This window comes from Sander lucioperca, chromosome 24 (genome assembly GCF_008315115.2).
Source record: "Sander lucioperca isolate FBNREF2018 chromosome 24, SLUC_FBN_1.2, whole genome shotgun sequence".
Taxonomy (NCBI): domain Eukaryota; kingdom Metazoa; phylum Chordata; class Actinopteri; order Perciformes; family Percidae; genus Sander; species Sander lucioperca.
This window is the reverse complement of record NC_050196.1, coordinates 10,396,871-10,424,373: the sequence shown is the minus strand read 5'-3', so window position 1 is coordinate 10,424,373 and position 27,503 is coordinate 10,396,871. Positions and strand designations below refer to the sequence as shown.

Here is a 27,503-nt window from a genome sequence, read left to right as displayed (position 1 = left end):
ACTTAGACAGAATATGTTTGCCACTTACAACAATACTTAAAACTGATCTGTGTGCAACGGACTGCAAGTGAACTACACTGCTGTCACATCCAAGAACTCTGTTGATTGATAAGATCAGCTTTGAGGTCTTGAAAAACATTTGTTATCATGAATGTAGGACAGCATTATATTTACAAAAAAAATCCCTTCGATATGGTGCTAAAATGGTGCTACGGCTTTCCACGAATGTCCAAAACACGTGGCTCAGCAGAAGCACTGTGATACCACATTCAAACTTTTTTCAAGTTGAATCCCATTAAATCTTCTCTGGGGAGCTGAACTGAATTGGAGATGAGCGGTGAATAATGCATTAACTGTGTGGTGACATCACCCCAAAAACACACACATACAACATCTCTGCGAAAGAGGTTATGTCCTCTTGCTGTCAGAAATTGTTCACTTGAAAATGTTTTTGCTACAAATCATACAACTCTATTATTAGAGGAATCTGACAATGTAGTGTGTGTGCAAGTTCAACTCATCCACTGTAAAAGGTGCAGTTTAAATGTATTTGTTCCTGCAGCCTCCTGTACCATTATTCAAGCATAAGAACAAATTAAAACATGCATTATTGGTTTGATAGGAAGGGTCACGCTTGGTTAATCTGTGTGGTACACTATAATAACTGACATGTTGAGATGTTTTCTGCTCAGTCCTGTTGGTACTCTGTTTTATAGGCAGTAATTGAAGAAGGGCTTGGAGGCTTCCTTCAGTGACCTCATTACCCCAATTAAATATGTAGCCTTCTCTGAAAACAGTCCATCTTACAAAGTGATGTTTGATTATCACTCCCAGTCCAAATGAGGTTAAAATAAGCAGCTGAGGAAGCGGAGCAGGGACTTATGGCTATGCCTTTTTACAGTTTACTGCAGTAGGTTAACCAAAAATCCTTTGAAAACGCTGTAGTTATACGCCACATAAATGATATTAAGAGTGCCATAGCAATGTCTGGTTGGGATGCTAATATCTAAACAAGTAGCATTCTTCATTAATATAGGTGACTCCAGGATTACTTCAACAAAATATTTGCAGCCTCTAGTTTGTTTGCAGTAACCGGAAAGACTTTGTTGCACCTGCATCTTTGTCCTGTAAAAGGGGGAAACATGGTAGGTTGTGTGTTTTTCTTAAATAAAACCCAGCCAGGCCCATACTACAAGCCGACCCTTAGCAAACATGTAAGAAACTTTTAGACTACAACATTTCTAACCAGAATCAGCAGACTGAACCAAGGACATATGTCTTATGCACAAACCTAAGCTGTGTCCAGACTCCAGAATCAGTTTGCTTCCCAGTGCATTTTAACTTTCCACCATTTGATTGTGTTTATTGGGTGTCTGAATTCTTAGTATATTCTCAGTTAATTTCTAGTGCCCCTATATAGAGGCGATTGAATAGCATACATGTGCCTTTACCCTTGGTTTATTTGATCATATAACCGTGCTAAGTATCAGTATTTCAGCATTGTTTAAAACCAGTTGGGTGTACACTATGCTGTGGTTTCTTAAAGTAGGGTTGTACCAATACTACTTTTGTTTTGTACATGCAATCAAAGCTGACCTCAGTTCTAATGTGGTTTAGGGTTCATTTGAGTCATTAGATAAGATGCTTTAAGAAAATTTCCCCTCATCTCATCGTTTTTCCTTTTAAAGTAAAAGTCAGGGAGATACTGTTTTCACCACAACTTTATGAAAAGTTTCATTCCAAAATGCTACATCTCCACACTTGCAAGACAAACTTAACTTCAAATTAATGGTTCAAATAAGTCTTTCAAAGTGTATGATTCACAAACTGAGTTTCACTTTCATGTAGTTTATAATTTTGTAAGAACACATGACATGTTTTCCACACAGTACATGAGTAGATGTGTCATTTTTAATTGGAACAGTATAAAGCTTCATACTGTTGTCAAATGAAAATAAATTCCTAAATTGTCAGCTTTTGAGAAGTTTAGAAAACAGCCTTGTTTTGAGCTCAGCAATGATGTTTTTGAGTTTAAAAAATGGATTTTGAAAGTGAATCATGAAACCATTAACGCATGGGGGAGCATAACTGGACAAATCCAAAAATGCACTATACGTAAAGACGTTACAAGATTTTACATTACAGACCTTAAAAGATATGAAAAACGTCAGGAATTTTGAATGTTACATTTATTTTAACACCACACTAGTGGTCTTCCGGGCTGTTGTCCAAATCCTCAAACCAGGAGAAAAAGTGCAGCAAACAATCGACCCTCACTAGACAGTTGTCCTCAAAGTTGCACACTAAGCGGTTGATTGAGTTGAGGCCATTTGCGGACGGCAACCTCAGATAGAAGGGGGAATCAATGCCGTGTTTGTCCACTTCTTTGCTCATTAAGGGACCTCTATTCACGCCATGGTCTGTATATGACAAAGAATGCTCACAAGTGCACATTTTCAGTCCGAAGAGGGTGGTTTTTCTCCTCCTCAAAGCCCTCCCCTCATCGAAATTCGCCTCACAGAAACGCTGTGCCAGAGGCCAAAGTCTTGACAGGGGTGGCCCAGTGAGAGGGAAATCAAACGAGGCCCTTTTTTCGGCCTGCCTCACCAAGAGGGGGGCTTACCTGCCAGTCCTTAATCTGTATCACACCTTTCCAGTTCAAGCTTACTGTTCAGGCTTACTGTTCATTCATCATCTTTAGTGATTCAGGGTTTTGTCTCTTGCCTGTTGGATGTGAGTCCTTGGTTACTCATAAATACTGGTAATACCTGAAGTGTGCAGGTTGAAATCCTTTCAGGCTTTTCAGTGGACTTGTCACATTCATCTTAGTGTGTAGTTAATATTGAACAGGAGTATGGTGATGAATGTTGATACAATGGACTGAATACTGGTATCAGATGTGAATATACTGCACAGTAGTGTAAACTAAGCCCACTGGCAGACCTAATTTAAATGTAAAAAATTACATTTCTCAGTCGAGATCTATTTGTCAGTGCAATTGGAGAGTTTTCTCTTGGATCAAAATGTAATGAAAACATGACTGCCTTTATAAGCCTAGAAGTAGACAAGGGACATATAGCCTATCTAATTGTGTGCCAATGGAACATTTGAACCAGTGTCTGTTGAAAATGAAGGTCTGGTTTGTGCAAGGTCAAGCATAGCTCCTGCACATAATTACATGCCATTTGAATGGCCTGCGTTGTTATAGTACTATTATTCCACAATATTGGACTTATACTAGTTCCTCTAAATTACCATAAATCACATAGAAGATTTCTATAACCACTCCGTCTTTAAAATTATTGCGTTTGTTTTGCAAAATGTACGTAATGTAAGTCAAATAATTTAAATCTTGTTCCCAAAGCATTTTATTTTTCACTTTAATTTCAGCAATTTTCTACAACAAATATTAGTATTTTGAAACAAGGAAGAATGGTGTCATCTGACAAACTGATGTATAATATCATAATAATAATAATCTGGATATAAGAAGCTTTGATTCTTGTGATGTCATAATACAGCCCTGTCTCCTAAAAATTATTTAGTTATTAGTTTCCATACAAAACTGCGTAATGAATTACGTTTAGATGGAAAGTTATTTTGTCCCAGATTACGTTTGTCTTTGACATATCACCAATACATTGAGTTGACTCAATCAACTCATAAGTATAAGAGTATTTTTACAGTGCATGTCAGATATCCTTAAAGTTGTGCAGCACTGCATTGGCCGCCTGCCGCTCTATTCAGCACTCCCTATAACCAGGTAAAAGTAATAACCACATTGCGAATTTATTTCTCGAAACAGGCGCATAATGAGGAAGACACTTCATGTGCGTTTGTTGGGAAGGTTTCAGTCAATGCGCCATGTAGAGGATTAAGGATTAATACGCTGGTCTAACTAGGAACGTTCACATTGGTACGAGAGTAAAGCCAGACAGAATAAGCACACAACGACTCTGATGTGTTCTTCAAAATAAAAGTCGTCCAGGAAAATCCATGTGTTGAGAACAGCCCTAAATACCAAAGAGAAAGCTAACAATTCGTTAAAATAGGACCTGTGAGATATGAACAGATTTAATAGGAAAATAGGCTACCCCCGCGTCCTAGTTGTTACCATGTCATGTGCCTGTTAATACAAACGCGTAGTAATTTAATGACAAATAGTGTGCTTTTATTTTGGAGAGAGAGAGAGAGAGAGAGAGAGAGAGAGAGAGAGAGAGAGAGAGAGAGAGAGAGAGAGAGAGAGAGAGAGAGAGAGAGAGAGAGAGAGAGAGAGAGAGAGAGAGAGAGAGAGAGAGAGAGAGAGAGAGAGAGAGAGAGAGAGAGAGAGAGAGAGAGAGAGAGAGAGAGAGAGAGATTTCTGCACCTCACTTTGGAAATTTGCGCTCGTGTAGTCCTGCTTAAAGCGGTGCTCACCTGCCGGGCTGCGTGGCTGTCAGCGGCTTAGCAACTGATTTAATAGGATAATCAGACTAATTGCCTCCTCTGATATTGCCTTCATTGATTCTGTCGACCATTCCCCTAATCACTGTCATGATTATCTTCATTTTCTTCTCTCTTGCTCTTTCAAAGTGACCGGCTGCAGGTGTTTTTGTGCTCTGATTTGCGCCAGTCCAGGCTGGCAATATGTAATTTTGGGATAGACGCTGCGTTTTTGGAGAAGTGGACTATTTCACAGCTGCGATTCCTCGTTTTCTTTTAAAACGTTGAGGCTTTACTCTGTAGACTAGAACGGATTCTGATACACCGTGATGGTGTGGGGCTATCAGAACTGACAGCAGAGTGTACGCTATCATTTGGAAACTGCTTGTGGGTAAGTTCAATTTGTGTTTTGATCTTTACGTTTCCAAAGTTGGTTAGATGCTCGTGCTACGTTCTGTGAATATGTTTAAACCAGTTTATGGGCACCAACGATTAATTTGAATGACACTGACATTTCATATAGGTACAAAGATTTACATCACTTATCGATGCGCTTCAACAAACGGATTCATGATCTCCTAATATGCGGCACTTAAATGCGCATTTGGAGTGAACGGTTTCCCTCAGTTACGCATGGATCCCATTCAGTCTTTATGCTTTAGTTGCGGATGGAGCTCAGTGGAAGTGCTCACAGCTGCAGTACGACAGCGAAGTGCACTACTGAAGTCTTCTGTATTCTTTAGTAAAACACAATTATCCAGACACAGCGGTTAAGGTGTCAATGCATACGAGCTTTTGATTTTCTCAACGTTAATTGTGGAAAAACTGTGCGCATTTGAATGTCGCTCCGGTGCGTCAGCAATGTGTTTGTGTATGTGCACCTGTGGGAAGTGCGCGATTGCGTGCTTGTGTCAGTGGGTATATGCGAATTTGTGCACATGTGCGTGTCACTTTGTGCGTGCACACACAAAGCGCGCGTGTGTGTCAGAGGAGGTAGGCGAGAAGAACCGGGGCTCAGTTTATTTCAAATTATTTCTGCTGAGTGATTGCTTGGCGAGTCAGCTCTCTGTGCCTCTCCTCAGTATTTGCTAGTATTTCAACTCCTATTCCCTTCTTGCCTTCCCTGCTTGGATGGATGATGGCCTATGATTGTCCACATGGATATTGGAGCTCCACTCTGTTTGGGACTCAGAAAGTGATAATGCTGTAAAGTTAGAGCAAAAATGCTGGCTTAAAAAAAGGGGGAAAACCTTTCTTCTCCTCCTTCACCCGCTACAGAGATGGGTTACAGAAGGTTACTCTAGCCTTGCAAGTTGCTTCTCACCATTTAACCAAGCAACGACTGCTGCAAAGATGCTTCTTTTCTCGTCTTTTTGTAAATCTATTAGAAACCATAACCTCATCTAAGGCCAAGGCCTACAGGCAGTGGAAGCATTACATTCAGCCAGCACCTCATCACTCGCATACCATTGTCTATTTTTGTCAACAGTAATATTTGCTCCCCATTTCCACTGCTCCAAAATCTACTCGCATCGTGCTCTGCTCTAAACCTTTCCACTCCAATTCTTTCTTGACACTTTCTGCTTTAGGTGATATCTTCTTGGTTTATGATGTTATTTTAATAACATCTTCATTTGTCTCCAACATTTGGTGTTAAGCTTTGCCACAGGAGCAACCAAGAGCACATGAATTTATAGGTAAGTGGCAGTGGCCACTTAACGGAAGCCCTGCAGCTACATATTGAGCTGAGTCGAGTGCTCTCACACAGAAATTGATTTAGACAGAGATTATGTCATCAAGCATTGGCACTTTTTTATGCTGGTCAAGTTTACCCAGCGGCATTGCATTCCTCTTCTGCTCCCTGATGAATTAAGTGTAGGTTTAAAGGGCATGTTAATGCATCAATAACGCCGTCATTTCATTGGCAGGATAATTTCAAGTGCAGTTTTGAATACTTCATCAGTGTTAAAAAGAATTTTAACTCTGACAGTGCATTTGAATTCTTCCTTTTCTTAATAGATGATAGAAGAAATGTTATTATTTGTCACATACAATTGTACAGTACAGTGTAGTGAAATTCAATTTCTGCATTTAACCCATTCTAAGCATTAGGAGCAGTGGACAGCCACATACAGCGTCCGGGGAGCAACTTAGGGTTCAGTGTCTTGCTCAAGAACACTTAGACATGTGACTGTAGGAGCCTGTGATTGACCTCCAATCTTGTGGTTGAGGGCTGACCCACTCTACCTCTGAGCCGTTGAGCCATGATCTGTGATCAGGCTTACCACAAAACAAACAGTCACTATCCTTCGGACTCCACGTATGGAATGCTGCGGCTGAGGAGGCCATGTTTCCGGCATTGGGCCTTCTCGTCCTGCGCTCTGACGCGCGTTGCTTGTCACTGCCAGCATTCTTCCTTTCGTTCAGAGACACTTCTTTCTTCTGAGTGCAATATCTTCTGGAATCATTTTCAACAAGATAGGACATAATAAACTTCCATAGGTGTCCGCTACAACACCTAGTGCGTCAAGGCTACGCACCTGTATCTCACAGTCATCATGCAGTTTGCGCAAAGCACTTACATCAGTCGCTCGGTTTACAGGAGTCATGTTCAGTAACTTATTCATATGAGCATTAATCACTAAATCTTTACGGCCAAATCGTTTTTTAAGCAGATCAATGGCAGTGTCATAATTAATATTAGACAAAGCGAGGCCTGCTACTGCACTCGCGGCGGTGCCGGTCAGAAATAATTTCAAATAACTGAATTTGTCAGTCTTGCTCAAACGTTCATTATCATGGATAGTTGTTTCGTACTGACTCCAAAATCCTTGCCACTCACAAATCTCCCCAGAAAACTTCTGAATGACCAGTTTGGGAAGTTTGACTGTGTTTCTTCTATAAGGCCCAGATCCAGATCCATGCTCACTCTGTCTGGACTGGCTTTCTGTATCTTCCTTGCGCAACGCGCGTCTCACTCTTGTTCTCCGCACACTCATTCTTCTCATTTTATTCTTCATGAACTGGATCCTTGAGTCCCGGGTTTCGGTACCAATTTGTTAAGTACAAGGAAAGATTCCAATGAGAAGAGTTTTCTTGTTGCATGAAAATCATTTTATTGCCTATAACTTTACAATTCTAATTTGCGCGGGGGAAAAGGGAATGGAAACAAAGGCAGTATGGAGTCTATTTGTGTGCTTTCGCGCGGCGTGTTTGTGGTTCCTTTATCCTGGGGAACCCCAATAGGCCACGCCCACTTCGACAGGTTATGTCCATATATGGAAACATGCGTCACACTTTAGAATGAACTCCTTACTGCAGGTGGAACGTCTCCATTTGTAGAGCTAAATAAGCTGCAACGACAATAGTTAGGGACATGCAATATAGCCACAACAGCCACCTACATAATAATACTCTAAACATAATAAACCCTATAGTTGAATTTGCACACGTGAACATTAAAGCTGCACAGACAGACAGACAGTACAATGAGTTACTTTGGAATTAACAGTCATTCCCATAACTAATATTTAATCTTCTTTTCCTATTTTCATGAGGCAAACCCCACTCAAACTAAAATGTTCTAAAACACACCTTGACAAGCATTTGGAAATAGCACTTGACCCTGTTCAGCTTGCAATGCTCTCTCTGGCAGACAGAAGGATCTGAAGACATCACAAGCTTTTCCCCTTCCTGTCTTGATTGATACCTTTAATTTTCAAGGAGCTGTCACCAAGGCCTATTGGTCTTGGCTTTGCAATCAGGGGGGCGGGTAGTCAAAGGCTTTTAAATGAAAGAGTTCATTAATATAGTGGGAAATAAGGGTTGTCTCACTGTGCAATATTGGCTCTGTGTGAGGAGCAATTGGAGCAATTGATGAGGATTTGTGAGGAAGAATGTTGGAGTGGAAGTTCAGAAGGGCCACCTCAATCATGGCTATTAAATTACTCGAGGGAAAATGGAAATACCGAGAGGTGATCCAGCTTGTGTGTTTATGTATGTGTGCAAATATCATACTTCAGCATGAGCACCTTCTATTCTTGCTTGGTACTGCTGTGCAGACTTATTGGCTGTTGTGAAATCTGAGCATTAGAAGCTGTGGACTACATGCATAACAGACGTGCTCTCAGTTAAATCTTTTGAAAATCCAATTCCCTTGAAGATGAGATCCCTCTTTCCCCACGCCTTGTTCCATTTTCCATCGCAATCATTGGGCATCGATCTGATTCAAAGCTATTTATTTTTGTTGCAGCCATCATGTCATGAATTGACAAGTGTGGTAGATCAGGTAGATTACAATATGTCTGGGCATGTCGCATCGCCCATAAAAAGGAGATTCATGACGGGGTGAATACCAAAATTTCAATCTATCAACAGTCTGCATTTTCAGGCTTCAGTATTTTCAGATACAACTTTTCAGTCATTGTTCTAGTTTAGCTACAGTAAAGTGCCAGGTTACAGTAGGAGACCTTTCTTTAAAGCAGTGGCTAGTGGCCTTTTTGGCTCGTGATCCCTTTAAAAAGAAGTAGTGTCTATTTGTGACCCCCATCACAGTTTGCGGAAAATTTGTCAGGTTTCTTTTCCCTATCAGACTTCTCACGTTTGAAGAAATTATTTTAGAGGCCTGATGGGTTAACTAAGAACTATTAAATAAGAAAAATGTATATTGTTTTCCTGTCATGTTAATTATCTGGAGATCCCTCAATTTGTAAATATCTATCTGGTGGACTTCAGCAAGCTTTCACTCTTTCTACATACTTAAAAAAGGTAATTATTTACAATTCACAAATAACTGTAACCACAATGCAGGTCAGGCCAAATCAAGAGTTCAACAGAAGTTTTCTTTGTTCTCTAATCTGTGTCCTGCAGAAATAGGAAACTCAACCGATGTGTCCATTTCAGAAAACATGGCAACCATGATCACTCACTGATGGGAGCTGAGGCTGTATGGAAAAATAAATGACCTTTAACATTGGCCCCCCATTCACTTTGTGGCCCTTCAGCCCTATATGTATGCCCTTCCCTGCTGTTATTCAGTGGAGAGATATCAAAAAGAATGGTCTTCTCTGCAAATCATTTTCATGGGCCACTTATTTTTCAGACCTTGACTTGAATGCTTTCCTGTATGGATGTGAACTGAGCGTTTGCCGCTGCAATGCTAGCTTTATTTACTCTCTGCATGTAATGGCATTCATATCCAAACCGAGTTACGCTTGGTAATGGCATCATTTCCAACTGTCTCTTTACATTGCTCTTGAAAAAATACATATGCAAGCTACTCTGTGTAAGTGTGTGTGTTTGGGGGATCAAAGCATAAAGATGACCAGAGTCAAATGCAAATGCAAAGCACTTTATTTTCCCATTTGTTACTGCAAAAAAAATAAAAGGACCCCGGGTCAGATGGTGTAGCACAGCCTGGAGCTTAAATGGTGTGCTGGTCAATTGTATCACAGCTAAAATGAAGAATAAGGCACTGCAATACTTGTGTTGCACTGATGAAATGGCCATCTAAGGCATGATCAATTATTTCAGTATATAGTATTTTTCTTTGCTAGGGGCAGGTGACGTTTAAAATGTGTGTTTTTTTTCCCTCCTTTTTAATCAGCAGTAGAATGAGAAGCCCATTGCTATAAGCAAGAGGGCGGAATTATCATTTTCATTCTTTCTTTTCAGACCCACTGTCATCATGCCATGTCTGGAGGTGATCCTCAGAGGACCATCCAGCCTAGAAAGAGGAAGTTGATGTGTTTTAGATAGCTTTTAGAGAGATGTGGATAGAGGATGGAAATTGCATGCCAGGGGAAGCAAAATGAGCAATTTTTCCTCCCATTTCTCCTCCTCTCTTCATCGGATCTATGCTTACTCATTCATGAAGGCTTTGTTGTGACATTCGTTGGTTGGTTTGGAGATAAAAAAAATCGAAAAAAATGCCAATTGGCAGTGGGGGGGGGGGGGGGGGGCTGTGCAAGCCAATGCATTTGCAGCATTAACTGCATAGTAGAAGAGACACGTCCATCTGATGTTTAGTAAACTGACCCATTTTCTTTGATTGTCCCCCTTTTATAGCGCTCCTTACTGTATTATATGAGCTTTGAAATGTACAACCAACATTATTAAATGTGTACATTTTGACCCAGTTCAGTTACATGCATGGCTGAACACCCGCAGCCACAGCATCATCTATATATTCAAACAGCAATTCCAGTAATAATCCAATCCCCAGTTTGGCTAATGATGGTAATAATTTTATGCTGCTAAGACATCCTTTTCATTACAACTGAGGAGGTTACTGTTGTTCCTCTTTCCCAGCCAGAGCGTGGCTCTTGTTCCCCCCTGCAGGACCAGACCGAGAGAGACTGGCTCGCAACAGGGTTCTTGATTTATGGGCCACTTTACAAGAGGGGCCTGGGGACGCAGCACTCCTTGTCCTCCGATATTGAATCTCTGCTGCCTAGCATGGAGATGTGGGTCGTCTGTTATTGTGTGAAAGCTTATTTGCATTGTGCTGTTAAGCTCTCAGTGGTAACTACAGCATGTCTGCTCACCTTAGCACTTAAGTTTATTTTTGCTTGCAGGGCTGTTTGGTTCAGACATGTAAGGGACATTTTTGGAAGGAAAGGTGCAGTGAAGGCAAATAGCTTTCACATCGACATGTTTGCGTGTGTCTACTTTTGCAATGTAGCATAACATTTAAACAGTCTGACCTATGAGGAAATGGATACTGCATTTGATTCAAATTTCACCGTGAAAAACAGACTACCTGCCATAACACAATATATTATATATTTTAATCAAATAATTTGAAAGCCAAATGCGGCATATCCATCATTATCCTTAGCATTGTGCATTCATCAACAATGGAAGCTGTACTTTCAAGCAGTGCACAACCTCAAAACAGATCAGATCAATTGACTGCACAATTCGAGCACATTTTCTGTTTTGGCTGAAGCGGATTCTTCTTAGTGGTTGGTTTGATTAAAGTATGTTTAGCAGCCTTAATGAATGTAGTTGCTGTAGGGTAGGCATTTATTAACTTGTGTTAATAATCTGACAATTCTCTTTCATTTACCCTTAAATCAGCCCATGGTTCTGCAGACTAGACAAACTACAAAAACTGCCAGAGCATTATTTCTCATTTTTTAGGCCTTTACTTTCTACATTTTCTATTATTTAAGAACATTTGCATTAGAAATGTTAATGGGGGCGCCCGGATAGCTCAGATGGTAGAGCGGGCGCCCCTATATAGAGGTTTACTCCTCGACGCAGTGGTTCCGGGTTCGACTCCGACCTGTGACCCTTTGCTGCATGTCATTCCCCCTCTCTCTCCCTTTTCATTTCTTAAGCTGTCCTGTCAATAAAAGGCCTAAAAATGCCCCAAAAACAAAACAAACAAAAAAAACTAAAAAAATGTATTGGTCCATTATTATGTTTCTGTCTAAACCATAAAAGATGCTCTGCAGTACTCGAGGATCTTGACCATCCTGCTTTTTCAAAGACAAACCTGAAAAAAAGACATCCAGTTGAATCTTTTCCTGCTGTTATACTGTAAAATATGCAGTGTTCTTTTACTTTCTTAAAGTCAGAGCTCCATGAAGAACTCAGACTTTGATGCTCTCCAATGAATAGCATTAGCATATTGTAGAGTTAGCTGGAGACTTGTCGGTTCAGCAGCAGATCAGTCTCAGTGTCACAGATTTAAATGTAGATTTAAATGTGTGTTGAGTAAAAAATGTGTATTAGAGGTTGTGTGTGAGAGATAAAGAGAGGACTGCTTCAGCCTGTGTATATCTCATCGCTTCCTCTCGAGGTGAATCCTGTTTCAGACCTTGAACTCTGACCGTGTTTGAGAGTTTGATTGACACCTGCAGTACAGATCAAGCCTGGGAGGGGGGGGGGGGGGGACTTGAGAGACAGATATTCTCACGGACCTGCTACAAGAATAAAGTACAAGTTGGTGGATGAGCCACATTTTTTTTACCTCAACATAAGAGTACAGTGGCTGTTCTGATAGTATAAAGCAAGCTTAGAAAAAATGTGACAGCATCTCTGTACTGTCCTGTATTTTTTTTAAATTTTTTTTTATAGTTTACAAGAAAAGCGTTTTGAGGCTGAGAGCATCCTTTCAAAGAGTGCCAATGATGTAGCAATAGAGCAGAATCGTCAGCATTAATTTAGCGTTGTGTGAATCATCACTGTGCTGCTTCACTATAAATCCATATACATCAGCATTAATTCAACATTTTTAGACCAGTTGAATAGCAGCTTTAGTGCTCGTAGCAGCTGAGAGTGAACAAACAACACTTTAACAACCCCAATAATTGTCCGTGTTTTTGAAAAATCAACATCCATTAACAGTGGGAAATTTGCTGTGTAAACGCAACAAATTGGTTTAATCTTTTAAATCACATCAACACACTTTATTATAGACAGTTATAGAGACAGTCAACTCAGTAAAACTCAGATGTTAATCACTGTGATGTCAAAGTATGGATAGTTTGCACAAGATTCTCCAGTTACCCAAATAATCCCCAATAATTTGCTTCTCTGTGTGTTTCAGTGCTCTGCTGCTTGGCACCATCTCATGATACTGCTTCTCATGGTTTGCCTTCTCCTCACTCTCTATTCTTCAACCTTTTCTAACATTCATTCATCCTCTCTTCCCCTTTCACCTCTTCCTCTCAGAGATTCCAGCAGGCTCTCTCTTGGTCCTCTTAGCCCTGGCCTGGAATATCCAGAGAGAGCTCCGTTTATTTAATGTCATCCTTATTTCCCTGACAGCCAGGCAGGATAAAGGATCTAGTTAGCAGGCAGCTCAGCTCCCAAGACCAAACATAAGAAATATAAATTGTACATTATATACTGTATCTGCCATATTTCACCCACAGAGAGCGATTTCTGCCACTTCTATATAGTTTACTAACTGTTGATGTTAAATGGTAGCTTAGTTGGCTGTTGTTTATTTGGTCATTTGTTGAGTTCAAAATTCCCATAGTAGATATATTGACTATAAAAGTGATGTTGGGTATTTGTACACTGCAAGTGCATAGCAAGTACAACCCAGAGGCACAGGGGTTCTTATTTCCAGGTTCTGTACATGATGTAGCCTAGCTTTCTTGCTGTTTATGTAGGCTTTGAAACAGCATTTAGACCATGATTTAGGGAAATATATTTTAACGGTTAAATGAATATACAAAGAAAACATGGTACAGACCTTTCTAGTTTTTTATTTAATCCTTGTTATGACCCTGTTTAGTAATACATTTTGCTTCACCATAGAATCCAGCTACATATGGTTAACTACTAAGAACTGTTTTGTCCTCACCACACAGAGACAAATTAACCACTGAAGAAAATACACAATTGCATAACGTTGCTACACACGGTGTGTCTTTCATTGCTTCTTATTCATCTGTTGATTGTGCTCTTGATGCGTTGCGCTGTTTTTATTCTCACTGTTGCCATGCAGGAAGTCGACTGGGTGCATATTTTTTACACTAAGCAGAAGAAACATTTATTCTAAGACATTTACGGTGTTAAACATATCTAGAGATGTCGATTGTGTTCGAGAAGCAACCTCTTCTCTCTCTCCTATGCGTGTATGTCAAGAACATGGAGGCTTGTGGTTGCAGGGTTATTAGATAATCCAAAATGGAATAATTCAGTGAGGAGAGCTCAGACTTGTGTGGGTGTGTGCGTGCGTCAGCCAAGGGTGTAAGGGCTTGAAAAGTGTTCCTCACAAATAGAAATGTTAATAACTCACCAAGCAGAGTACATATCAATTTCCCGACTGGAGGTGGAAGGAAAGGGGCAGAGGGGTGACATGGGGAGAGGCAGTTGGTGGGGGGGGGGGGTAATGACAGAGATAGATTGGGTGTAAATTCATACTGCAACTGATATGAAGCATTGCACTTCTAATTATTTTTTCAGTTCGGATCAAGGTACGTGACCCATAATGCTACTTATATTTAAGAGCTCATATCAGAATTTGTCAAAAATAGGGGCATAGCTAAGAAAACGTCTCTCTTTAATAAAATAAAAAAAAAAAAATCATTACCGATGACAGAGATAGATTGGGTGTAAATTCATACTGCAACTGATATGAAGCATTGCACTTCCAATTATTTTTTCAGTTCGGATCAAGGTACGTGACCCATAATGCTACTTATATTTAAGAGCTCATATCAGAATTTGTCAAAAATAGGGGCATAGCTAAGAAAACGTCTCTCTTTAATAAAATAAAAAAAAAAAAATCATTACCGATTAAATCCAATCATTGAAATTGTTCTGGCACTCTAACGACAGCATTGGTCACTGTTGCCAAGAAAATAAGAAATAATTTCTTAATTGTGACACCCATGAGCGCCTGGCTCAGCCAGTGTTTGCATGCAGGAGGACTAAACTCAACACTGGAACAACAAGCAAAGAAGAAGCAAAATGTCAAAGCTTTACACTTCAATTCAATCAAAATTCCAAAGCACAGAAGTGAAATGTTTTCCAAACAAGCGGGAGAAGTGTAGGCACATATACGGATGTCTGTTAATGCCTCTTGCTGTCGGTTCTCGTTTGTATCTGATATGGGTAACATCCTGCAAAGTCATCCAGAAACATCCGATATGAGCAGTGGTTCAGAATTGAGCACGAGGGCCTTCAGTGTGAACAGCCCGAGAAAATGTATGAGCAAGAGAGACTTGAAATGAGAGATCCGTATAAATCATCATCTCGATATCCACCTGGCGAGCTTCAGTAAAGCAGTAAAGCCTCAGTCGTCGATTGCTGAAAATGTTTGTGTGCAAATGTGAGACGGAGATGCATTCCTCTGGGCCAACTACGGGCCCGAGAGTGTTGAGAGAGTGCCCCATTTCTCTTGCTGAACCCTCCTCGAAAGTAATTGAATTTTGGATGAATCCACTGAGGAGGAAACTGTCCTCTACTGTCAGGGAGGGGATTCCTGAGGAAAAACAATCAAAGAATGAGAGGCAGGTGACAGCACCTTTTTGGATGAGCTTTTCTTTAAAGAATGGCGCACTATGAGATGCTTGACAGGATATGCTTTCATTGTGGAATTTTTTTTGAGATTTCATATTTTTTTTGGACATCTAGTATCCGTTCATTTGTTGAAGGGTGGTAACTCTTCTTGCTTTTTTCTGCTCTATTGTGTTCCTGATCTTATCTTTGACAGTTAGACAGCTGCACTGAATTTTTCACTTCTCACTGGCTAATAACCATGTGCCAAGAAGTAAGACGATAGCGACAATAATACATTGACACCCTTTTCATGAATACTGATAACAAATGGAGTGTTTGACCTTGATAAACCATTGAGTGGCTCAATTATTCATCTACTGTGGCCATCTTCTTAAATACATTCCATCGGCATCAGAAGCAGGGAATCAAAGATAAAGCACATAGTCAAACTTAACCATAACATTTAGTGTATTTGGGGAAACACTGCAGACATCTAGCAGTACAGAAGCAGAATTAAATCCCTGCAATGTTTTTTTCAATCATTCCTGGTGGCTACAAGCTCTCTCAGCCTCCATCTTGAACACTTTCCCTTTCTTTTCTTGCAAGCCAATCCCAGCTGATTAAGAGACTCAATTCATCATTAAAAAACAGTTAAAATACTGACTGATAGAACTGTAGCAGCACTCCAGCTTGAGTGTAGGGACTGATGGTAGCAACCAAGAGAACCATACCAACAAAGGGGAATATGCATTAACAGTTTAATCATAATTCAGCTGGTCATACTGTGATGACGGTGACAATAAAGCAATTGGGGTGAGGACCTTATCCAGAGCCAAAAAAAGCTGCTTCCAGTTGAGTTGGTGGAAGTGTATACCATCACAGACGCAAAACTAAAAACAGCCATCATGGACACGAAGCGAAAGAATTAAGCCGGTGGTAAAAGCACCTCAATGCAAATAACAACCGTATAGACATGTGGTGGTCAATCATGTATTGCAAAAGCGAGAATGCCTGCATCAATACGTGCGTGGCTGCCAGATTAGCTCAACACCTCTTATGCTCGCTTTGATCTCCTCAACAGAGCCAACCGTTAAAGCCCTTTCCTCAGAGGACCTGGCACTTGTGTATACAGCGGACATGAGAAGGACCCCGCTGAGGGTGAATGTGAAGCTTGCCGTGTACTAAGAACATGAGCCCAACATTTAGCTGTTGTCTTCACCGACATATTGGACACATCTCTATTTCTGGAGAGCGTCACCTGCTACAATATGCCAATCATTGTCCTTCTACCTGAGACTTCTGCAGTGTCATGCCTCGGCAATTACCCACCTGTGGCATTCACCCCCATATTTATGAAGTGCTTTGAGAAGCTAGTCGTGCAGCATGTCGAAGATCCCCAACTGGATTGCACTTGGTGCAAGTAGATAAGCAGGATGTCATTTCCACTCAGCTCTCACAACTCAAAAATAACAGCACCTTTGTCTGAATGTTGCTTGACAGCAGTCTTCACATAACCTTGGATTCTGGACTTCCTCACCTTCAGACCACTGACCGGTTTGGATTGGAAGATACACCTCCAGAACATACTACTAAATACAGGTATTGTGGGGTCCAGATTCCCTAAAACTTCCATAGAAGGATTATCAAAAGTATCTTCACTTCTCCAATGACAACCTGGCACCACACACGTGGGGCCCAAGATTTGCAGGGGAAATTAAAATCCATGTATTGTCGCCCAGTGCTGGCAAGATGAGGTGCGTGCACAGATCCCATAGAACAGTTCAGGAAATCACATATCCAGGAAATCCTATACATCATATAGTCCAGCCTAAGTCAGTTCATCCTGTCGCTATTCTAGCAGGAGATAGAGAGGGATCTGCTGACTACAAGGCAGCTTCTTCCCTCAGGCTGTAAGTCTCCTTGCTTTAACTCCCCCACACCACCACCAAGGAAGACTCACATGTCACTCATCTCGCATACCTCTGCTCTACATGTTCCACAACTGGCATTAAATAATATTGAACCAGAACTGAAGCAATCAGTCGATTGTCGAAAATTAATCAGCGGCTATTTAGTTAATTCAGTCATTTGTCAATAAAAAAACAAACAAAAAAAACAGAACATATCATTGTGCCAGCATATCCATCGTGAGGATTTGCTGCTTTTATTTTGTCTTTTGTGGTACTAAACTGAATATATTTGGGTCTCGGATTATTGGTCAGGCAAAACAAGACATTTGAAGACGTTATCTTGGGCTTTGCCAAATTGTGATGGGCATTTTCTCTGACATTTTATAGACCAAATTATTCTTTGATCAATTTAGAAAATAATCTACAGATGAATCAATAATGAAAATAATCATGAGTTGCAGGCCTGTATTGAACTATCTGAATGATTACAGGTAGTTCCTCATTTTAAATCATGAGTTAACACTGGGACCTGTTTCAGGGTAATATTTTTACTGTTTAGTATATAGATGATGTAGCATTACTCTTTTCCTTTTGCTTTACTTATATTATCAGTTTATTGGTTTGTTCCATTTTTTTAATATACTGGTATTTCAAATATATTGTTACCATTAAAATATATACCGCTATACCCTGTACTTCTACATTGTCCATGAAAAAAATGCAAATAACATAACTAATCTTTGTGGGAGAAAAACAAAACCTGCAAGATCAGTGGCCTTTGAAATGGCTTTGAGAAACCTTACTTCTGGAGCCATTTTTCTTTCAACGGCTGCACGCAAGCTTAAAGCAAAGCACTATGTCATGTTTTCATGTGTGAATACATTTAATCCCATACTCCACAATTTTGGTCACTGCACACATACAGGCATAGTGTATGATCAGTGTACCCAACAGAACATGACTTACTGTATTTGCTCATCAGTATAGTTGGTATCAACAAAAAATTAATTACCCTGCATCGCAACAGCACGTTGTTACCTTTTCAGTGTTAATAAGTGCTTGCTTTAGTGTAGTCCAGGATATCGCTGTAAAATGGAGGAATACTGAGCAGAGCTGGTAATTCAGTTGTTTCCTCTGTTTTGAAACCAAAGAAAGATGGCACAGCTTTTGTGCTAATGTAGCAGACTAGCGCCCAACATGGAAAACTAATTAAAAAGATAAGATATTTGTGTGGTGACGTTTAGCTCTTCTGAGGTGGCATTGGTTGCAGAAAGCTACTAACAATAGGCCTTTGACGAGGAGAACACGGCAAGGTCGCCATGTTTGGCTACTGGCCAGTTTCGCATGCCACTGTGAGGGTCTCAACGGTTAGTGTGGCTTTTGAGGGATTCCCCTCAAAGGCTTTGTGATGCAGCTTTGTGAAATATATGTGAAGCATCTTTGTTGCGACTGAAATGCCAATGGAAGCGCTCTTGTAGCCTACATGGACATCTTGTCGATCCATAGCAGAGATGGCACTTTTGCCTGTAGCAAGGAGATGAATTAGTAGCCAAACAAAAAGAAAAGATTATACAGTCACATGAAGGGGTCTAATGAGAAAGTGTATCACTGAGAAATAATGTTAGCTGCTGGCTAAATCTGACTAAACACTGACTTATAACTTTAATGAACTTTAGACTAGTCCTATTTTATATTGGATAACATTTGATTCCAATGAGCTTTTTTGTCATAGTTTATCCCCTGTTCTGATTGGCTAGAAGGTCTGCATTATTATCAAATAAAGCACATGATTCTCACCTTGCAGCCTTATTATTTTCCTTAATAAATGCTCATAGCTAGAACTACCATCACCTGATTCGTAAGTAATATTAATTCCAAGATATGTACTGGAGATACTGTTTCTAAATTACCAGGCAGTTCTGTGATACTGTGTTTGACTGACATCAAGTGAAGTGTCATGTGATTCTTATTATCATCACCATTATCATTATTACCATCTAAAATGTAAGATATTTCTCGGTTTATTATGCCATTTTCAGTTCTATCCACATTCTCATTCTGCTTTACTCTGTGAAAAGCTGGATGTCAACATAGAGATATCCTGATCAGAGTGGGGACCTGATTATGTCATGTTAGTTGGGAGAGAAGTTAAATTAGTGTGGAAGATAGTTGACAAAGCTGCAAAGCCAGCTCTTGATAGATGCCTCTTACCATTTGTATCATCAACAGCCTCCCCCAGATTATACAGTAAATCAGTAAAGCAGAGGCAGACAAACACTTTGGCGAACAACATTTACACATAGGGGTGTTAGATCTTTTACAGCTGACCTTAGGCTCTTGTAAAAGTGTAAAAAGAACTTTCAGTTTCTTTTATATTTGAGCTTTGATCGAGCTTCTCTTGCCAAAAATCATTATCTCTTTTTTATGTTTTGGATGGATTTAGTGTATTCACAGGCTGTCTCAGTATGGAATATTAAATCAAGTTTTTGTTTCCTTGTAGGACTGGTAAAAAATGAAAGCTCCCATTCCTCTTTTGATCCTGCTTCATGCCGTTGTGGTCCATTGCCTGAAAGTGGTGTCGAAGAGAGGCTCAGGTAAGTCTTGTCTTTCTACCACAACTACAATCTCTTCCTTTCGTTTTAATGATAGACTGTACTGAAAAAAACTGAAAATACTGCATAGTGTCTATTTTACTTAGAGTGTTCCATATATTAACAACTTCAGCTACATTAATCGGTACAGGTTTGAATCCCTGGAACATGCCAAGATGTCAAGGCTCTTCTTTTTACCTGAAAGCACACATCATGTTTTGGTCAACAGCAGAGGGATTGCATGGCCTTGTGCTGTTTTACTTGCAGACTCCAACCAGTCATGATGAAAAACAGAGCTGTTCTGTCTTTTAACAGCTTGATTTTGTAAGTCCACAAACATTCAATTCAATTTGAGGTTCTGTGAGTGATGATGGAATTTTTCGTTGTTGATCTTTGCAGATCAATTGCATGGTGTAGTCTTGTTTTCTTATTTGTTGTATAATATAATAAGAACACAGACTTGTTTATTCTTGAAAGGTTTGCTTACCTCTTAATAACATAATAATGAGAGATCACATTAAACTTTGTGCAGTTATAAGGCACATGCTCGGATCGCCTGTCAGTGTGTAAGATTCACAATTAGTCTGTTTGGTCATCATTATCTGCAGCTCAAGTCAGATTTTGAACAGTGCAGACTGGAGTTAATTACGTTCTGGTTTTGGCTTTGTTTGTTTTTTTAAATATGTGCTTCCTTGCTATTGGACACAGGGCTGGACTGGCCATCTGGCATACCAGGCATTTTCCCGGTGGGCCGACGCACTTTTGGGCCGAATCGCCGATATAATTTATAGGATTTTTTTTTTTTTATTTTTTTTTTTTTGGGCTGCGCCGGCCCATAAAGAACTGACAGCGGCCCATTGGTTCATTTTCTTTACTGGCCTGACCCAATCAAATCCAGGAACCCCCTTCCCCACTCCCGGCCCTGAGACACGAGCTGTAATAGTTATGCTTATGCTGGAAGTTTAGCATCCATGTTAAAATGGACAAACGACCACCAAAGTGCAAGGGAGGTGCAGAGAAATTACGGGAGAAAAAGATTAAGAATCTACAGGCGGATGCCTCAAAATGTGCCAAAATTTCTGACATGTTTGGGACTGTAGTAGTTGCTTCAACATCTGCGTGCGTGCGTGCGTGCGTGCGTGCGTGCGCGCGCCTCACGTCATAATGACAACAAGCAGTTTGGCTGTAACATTAAAGTAAGTGGCTGTCAGGTAACCTAACTGCTTAAGCTTACATTGAAAATGCTAGCGGTTGGCCTGTTGGGTAGCTAAAAAAGTCTGTGTGATCTATGCAGCCTGTTCTACTAGGCTCGTGTATACAATGTATACAGCTGTCTCTCTAAATTGCCCAGACATTTAAGCTAAATTAATTATACCTTAACTTAGCTGACATTTTTCTCTGTTTCTCACTCTTTTAAAGGTTACCTTGTTAGAGTAAATCTTTCTTGTTCATTGGTGTGGGCGAAGGCAACATTTTGACTGATTTTACTGACAATACATATTTGTATACTTAAATGTTATTAAATAATTTGAAATTATACTTTAAACTCTTCGTCTTTGGCAATTACTTGCCTTGTACTTGAGTATGGAGATTGTGTACTCTATGGCCTTCAGGTCGTCAATCAAAAGTGAGTGAGTACACTGCTTCTCTTGTATTGGTGCTCTTTTCCAGGGCATATACTACTCTCAGCTTTATTGTAGCTTTTGGGAAGGGTTATGGTTATGGTTATTGTATTTAGCAGACACTTTTGTCCAAAGCGACAAAATATGAATCTTACAATAGTTTAAAATTAACTAGTAAACAGTAAACGGTTTTTAAAAGTTGCTAAGCCAATATTAAGCAAAATAGTAATAATAACAATAATGGCAATACAATATCAAATATCAATAATAATAAAAAATAAACAGATACCATAAATATACAAATCATAACTCTAAGAATGAATTAATTATTTAAGTGTAAGATCAACAGATAAGTCTTGAGACCCCTCTTGAAAGATCCAAAACTATCACATGAACGCAGAACACTAGGCAACTCATATCATAGAATGCACTCATATTTTAAGAGGACTGTCTGCAGGCAATGTGTCTGACCAATCACGGTGGGTGTGGGCCGCCTGGGCCGAATTTTTAGTCCCAGTCCAGCCCTGATTGGACGCAATACATTTTTCCCACAAGTGCTCGGTATTACCAAACATAGCCAGTAGATGCAATTGAACGCTACTGAGTTCAGTAGTATTGTGGTATTGCAGAGAGGATGTGAGCCAATGATCTTGTGACGTGTATTAACGTTTACATGTCTTAAATCGGCCTGATAGGTGCAAAGGACAACTGTGAATGAGTTTATGAGTGAGTTGCTCTGGATCCATGAAGCATGTTTCATCTAAAAGGATGCAGCTGTGGCCTTTTAAGGAATGTCCAAGTATTTACATAGTTGTGGTACTAATACTGCATGGCTTTCCAGACTCAAAAATAATTACTTTCTACAAAAGGATACATACAAGGTAGGGGAACAATCCACATTGGCAAACATGAAACATAAAGGAAGTCTTTGCAGTCTTGCAGTCTGTTATTTTTTTTTTCTATCCAGAGGCTGCTTGCGTCTGGGTTTTTTACCCATGCATATTAGACACAGGTGCAGGAATGGCCCAAGGCTCATCAAAGGGTTTTCTGCTTTTCCAGCAATGGTCCCTACGGGCTATCTCATCGGATGCTTCATGAGCCATTGCCTGGGGCAAGGATTTGAAATGTGTCCACTGATAAATGAACACCCCAACCCGAGCCAGACCTCCATCCTTTGTTCCTTCTCTTTTAGCTTGTACGGCTTTATTAGAAGCCATGCTGGTTGCAAGTTAGAGCAAAATTGTAAAAGGGGTTCTGGGCAATGAAAGCCAGTTTGAAATTGCATTGCTTTCATTTTTATGGAATGGAAAGGAACAGCGGGGGCAGGAAGGTGAATATCCTGGTGTCATAGCAGGTATATTTCAAATAAATGTTTTCAGGGTTTAGGGTTCCTTTGTTAATGAGATAAAACTTTTCCATTTTGTTTGGTCATATTTCTATTGCAGTTTGGATGACATCAGGCTCATAGTCTCCTTTAAAACCTCACTTGCAGTTTGGATTTCTGCACTACGTACAAGTGATATACTTCACTATGAAGGGCCTGTTTATGCAGCGTCTAGCAATATGTGACAATTTTAGCTTTTGTTAAGATTGCTATAAAGCTTTTACATGTAATGTTTGTATGTTTCCTATCTTAGCCAAATACTTTGACATTAATTCCAATTAAATCAAAAGCCTTAAAAGCCTCTTGGTTTTTATCTACAATGTTTTCAGGAAAATATGGAGATCCAGTACCCTGGAAATCCAGAGTTCTCGCGAGAGCACAATTTGAATTTGCTCAGCGAGTCACTCTGGCATTGAGTAATGATGCTCATTAACTATGCCCTTGTAGCCGAGCTGCCCCAATCACATCGGTGTATCTGATATAGGCGGGCCAGAGGCGAGCTAAACAGATGACGACAGTTTAATCTACCAGTTAGCTCCGCTGGTAGCTAAGCGTATGGGGCTCTGGATACGTCCAACGTGCAGTGAGATTTTCAAATCCATGCTTGGTGCCGCCCCTCGAGTTGGGCCATTTTCATTACTCAATGCCAGACCCTTAATCTTTCGGATTTGGGTCTGGATTTCCAGGCTAAAGATCCAGTTGAAATTGATCAAACAAATTACTGATTTAATCTCCAATAAGACAAACTGAGCTGCTCCAAACTCTGTAAACATGTAGTGTTTTTCATCCGTACCTTCGTTAAAGGAAATTCACTGTAGACAATCAAACCTGGAAGTGTCAGCCCATTAAAGGAAATTAAATGGCTCGATTGACTCCCTCAGGAACAATGAATCCACTATCTCACTTGCTTTCTCTTTCACTGGGCTCACACTTACATACAAACACACACAATCAACTCCCGAAACCCCTGCACAGTGCTGCATATGCACTGCTATTATCTGTAGATGATTAAATTCAAAACACCATCTTTGAGTAATGCTTTTTCTGCATTTGTACTCAGGATGGAACAGCGCAAAAACATACGATGCATATCTGCCATACTAATCCTATGCATGCATAAGTAGAAGAACATATCCATTTGTCCTCTGCTGTGGTTCTTCTTTGTTAGAATGCTGATTTGGCCTGAATGGTTGGGTGAACAGGATAATTATGTATATTTTTGCTTAATACAGCACTTCAAGTCAGATGTTGAAGTAAAACCCACTCTTGGATGCTCTCACATTGTTGTATACTATCGGTCAGTGATGTTCAACCCATGATGTACAATTCATTCCAGGAGATATATTTAACTCCATGACATGTTTTCATCAAGAAGCTTTTTTTTGGCTGCATTGCATTCTGGTTTATTAAGGCTATTGTCTGTGTAGAAATTAGTTGTCAGCTATTGTTATTGTTATTGTAGAAATCATTTTCTTGCTCTTTGATTATGATTATGCTAACAACAAAATAGATCTGATCTGGTTTTGAGTGATGCTATGATTGCTATAGTGTGAAAATGCACCCATAAATGCAAAGATCAGTACATAGTTGTAATCTTAGTTTGCTATTTACTGCAGGGAACTTGAAATCTCAGTTGCTTGTAAATCAGCGTTCGTAGTTGTTTCTGGTCAGAATGCACATCACAGTTTAACAGATGTGGTGTGATAGCAGAGGTCTAAAGATTAGAGTAGTGGGCTTGTCGCATTCCCAGTGGGAAAATCTGCATGGGAAAAAGTGAACAAGTGATGCAACTATTGTCAAATTGGCCTTCAGCAAGACGCTTAACAATGGTTTGCTTCTTTCTGTAGAGCAACACTACTATGCTCCCCTATATGAATATGGTGTTGCTGTAAAGGAACAAGTCGTCAGTAAAACCTCTTAAAAGGAAAAATAAAAACATACTAATCTGATCATTTGATGATATCTTCACACTTTACATATTGAAATAAGTAGCACTGACTAATGAAATTGCAGGATCACAGGCTGCTGACCTCTTTTGTTTACCTTTACTAACCTCATCAATCATCACTGCTGACATTTAAAGCTAAAAAATGTTTTTTACATTTGGAGGTCAGCATACCTCACCTTTTGGCAAAAATTAGTCATCATGAGGAAATCTGTTTGTCAAAAGTGAGTAATATCTCTTTCTGGATTAGAGTGATCCTTTGTTGGTCTATTTCTGTTGCACTTGCTATTCTTGGTTATTAAAAAACAAACAAAGATAATGTTCTCTGTTGCTGTTATTGTCCTAAACATACAATCAGCTCCCTTGTTGGCCACTTGTGCCATACTATACAATAGATGTTTTGTAGGGTTGTGTGAGAAAACCCTAAAAGTGCCCGTTTTGTTACTTGGCAGTGAGCCGAAAAGAGCGGAATCCTCCTTCTGTACGCCACACAGCTGCATTTAATTTGATATGCAATAGAAACTCGAGGGTTCATGTAAGGTCTCACTTTTGACTCTCTAAAGTAATAACCATGAATTTATTCTTTTTCTCACCTCTGAACATGGATTACAATCAGAGTGAGAGTGAGGAGGAGTTTCGGAAGGTACTGAGGATGACTTTTGGCAGACCTGAATACAAAATATGGCATTGCAAAAGCAACTAAACAGACCATTTCCTAAATACTATAGTAGTGTTCTTATTGATTTCATGGGCATTGTTGTCCCCAGGGATTTACTGTGATGCCTCTTGCTTAGAGCAGTTTCACAGCATGCCAGTTGATGACATACCAGCTATTTTGAGGATTGGACCTGCTGTCTTTTTTTGTCACAAGGACCTCAAGGCCAAAATTTAAGCTCACATTTAAGGCTTTCTTTTTTGGCTAAAACGTGACTCATATTCAGTAAATTTCCTCTGAGTCCATGCTTGATTTATTGTACCATTCATCTGATTTGTAAAGAAAACTGAAATATTGTGTTTTATGTCCCAAATTAACACACCAGTAAGGGAAACAACCTAAAATGGGCTTCTTATTGTGCATGGTTGATTTCTAATAAGGCAAACCAGGGACAGCATTACTGTCAGCCACCAACCATTTACCCATGTGGACCCTGCAGGGACAACAGCTCCATCTATTCTGAACAATCGCTCGTCTTTTTTTTTTTAAGATTATTTTTTTTGGCATTTAAGGTCTTTATTTGATAGGACAGCTTGGACATAAAAGGGGGGCGAGAGGGGGAGTGAAATGCAGGAAAGGGCCACAGGTCGGAATTGAAACTTCAGCTGCTGCAGCGAGGACTGAGCCTCTGTACATGGACCGCACGCTCTACCAGGCAAGCTACCCAGGCGCCCCTCGTTTGTTATTTTTAAAAACAAGCAGCTTTTCAGCCTTTTGGGTCACCAGCAATTGTAGTTTACTTGCTGTAGTTCAGGAAACATTTCTCTTTTATAATCACTCAAACTCACCCCTTATCAAAACTGTTAACACATGTCCCCCCCAGTGAACACTGATGACAGTTGTAGATTCACAATCATATTTCTTGACATTGATTGAGTCAAATTTAGCCTCTCTCCTCCCCTCTGCTGTACAGTCATTAGTCCCCATTTATTCAGCAGACATTGATGAGTCCCCAGACAAATGATGCTTACCTTTCCACAGTCTCCCAGTAATTCCAGCAATACATTACCCATAACACTCGCAGTGCATCATTATTATTTTAACGTTTATATTAGTTATTCATGCACATGTGAAAAGCCGGTCTCTGACATGGGTTCCCATTTTGAAATGGATTGCAGAATCCTTTCCCTGCTTCTAGTTTCTATTAAGGATAGTCCGAGGGCCTGCTGTGTCACTCTGATGTAGCTGTAAATAAAACATGTCACCGCAACAAGACCTTGGTTCCCATTAGAGAGCAGCTGCTGATCATCCGTCTCTCCCTGTGTATTTATCTACTGCCACTACAGTAGGTCCTCAACATATATTTTTACCTCTCTTCATAGACTTTCTGCTCTTGCAGGAGGAAGAATCAAGGACATCCTGACAGTCGTTTAAATTTACAGTCTTCACACCCATCGCAACACACAACTCCGGGAGGATGTCAACATTAATACGTCAGTTAAAGGATAGAATGTTCCCCCCACATTAATGGGGCTACTCGCAATTTTGCCAATAATAAGGCTCCTCTTAATTGGAGAAGACAGTGATTCCTAACAGGGGACGTCGGCACACAGCACAAATTCAATTATGGCAAGCCATTTGACTCTGTAATTGATATTAAAGGATGTTAAATATGGCAGGAAGCTGTCAGCAAGAACTTTGAGGGAGAGAAGGGGCACAGCACTTGCAACCCTTTTCACTATGTCAGTTTTTTACAAATGAAAACTACTGAATGTCAGATAGTTCTTAATTCTTAAAGGTCCAATGTGTAGGAATTTCTCGCATCTAGCGTTGAGATCATATATTGCAATCAACTCTCTCGCACCACGCAGTTCAAAGTACGTATTACAGCTACGGTAGCCTTCACGCTTCAAAAAGCTGGTATCTTGCTCTTTTCAATATCCTTTTTCTTTTTCTGGGCGAATCCTTTGGATTTTGAATATGTGTGGTCCTCCATGTTTCCTTCTTCA

At 40.0% G+C, this 27,503-nt stretch overlaps 1 protein-coding gene across 4 annotated transcripts in view; it reads left to right on the top strand.

The window, feature by feature from the left end:
• Nucleotides 1–27,503, top strand: part of LOC116044636 (interleukin-1 receptor accessory protein-like 1) — a 281,380-nt gene that overhangs the window by 44,066 nt on the left and 209,811 nt on the right. For 2 of the 4 annotated variants that reach the window (XM_035998501.1, XM_031292003.2), the window contains exons 1-2: nt 4,364–4,813; nt 19,798–19,891. In XM_035998501.1, the coding sequence (XP_035854394.1) occupies nt 19,810–19,891 (82 nt within the window). In that variant the 5' untranslated portion in view covers nt 4,364–4,813; nt 19,798–19,809. Of the gene's footprint in view, nt 1–4,363; nt 4,814–19,797; nt 19,892–27,503 lie in introns of those variants that run through there. The other 2 variants (XM_031292002.2, XM_035998500.1) reach the window with 1 other exon arrangement.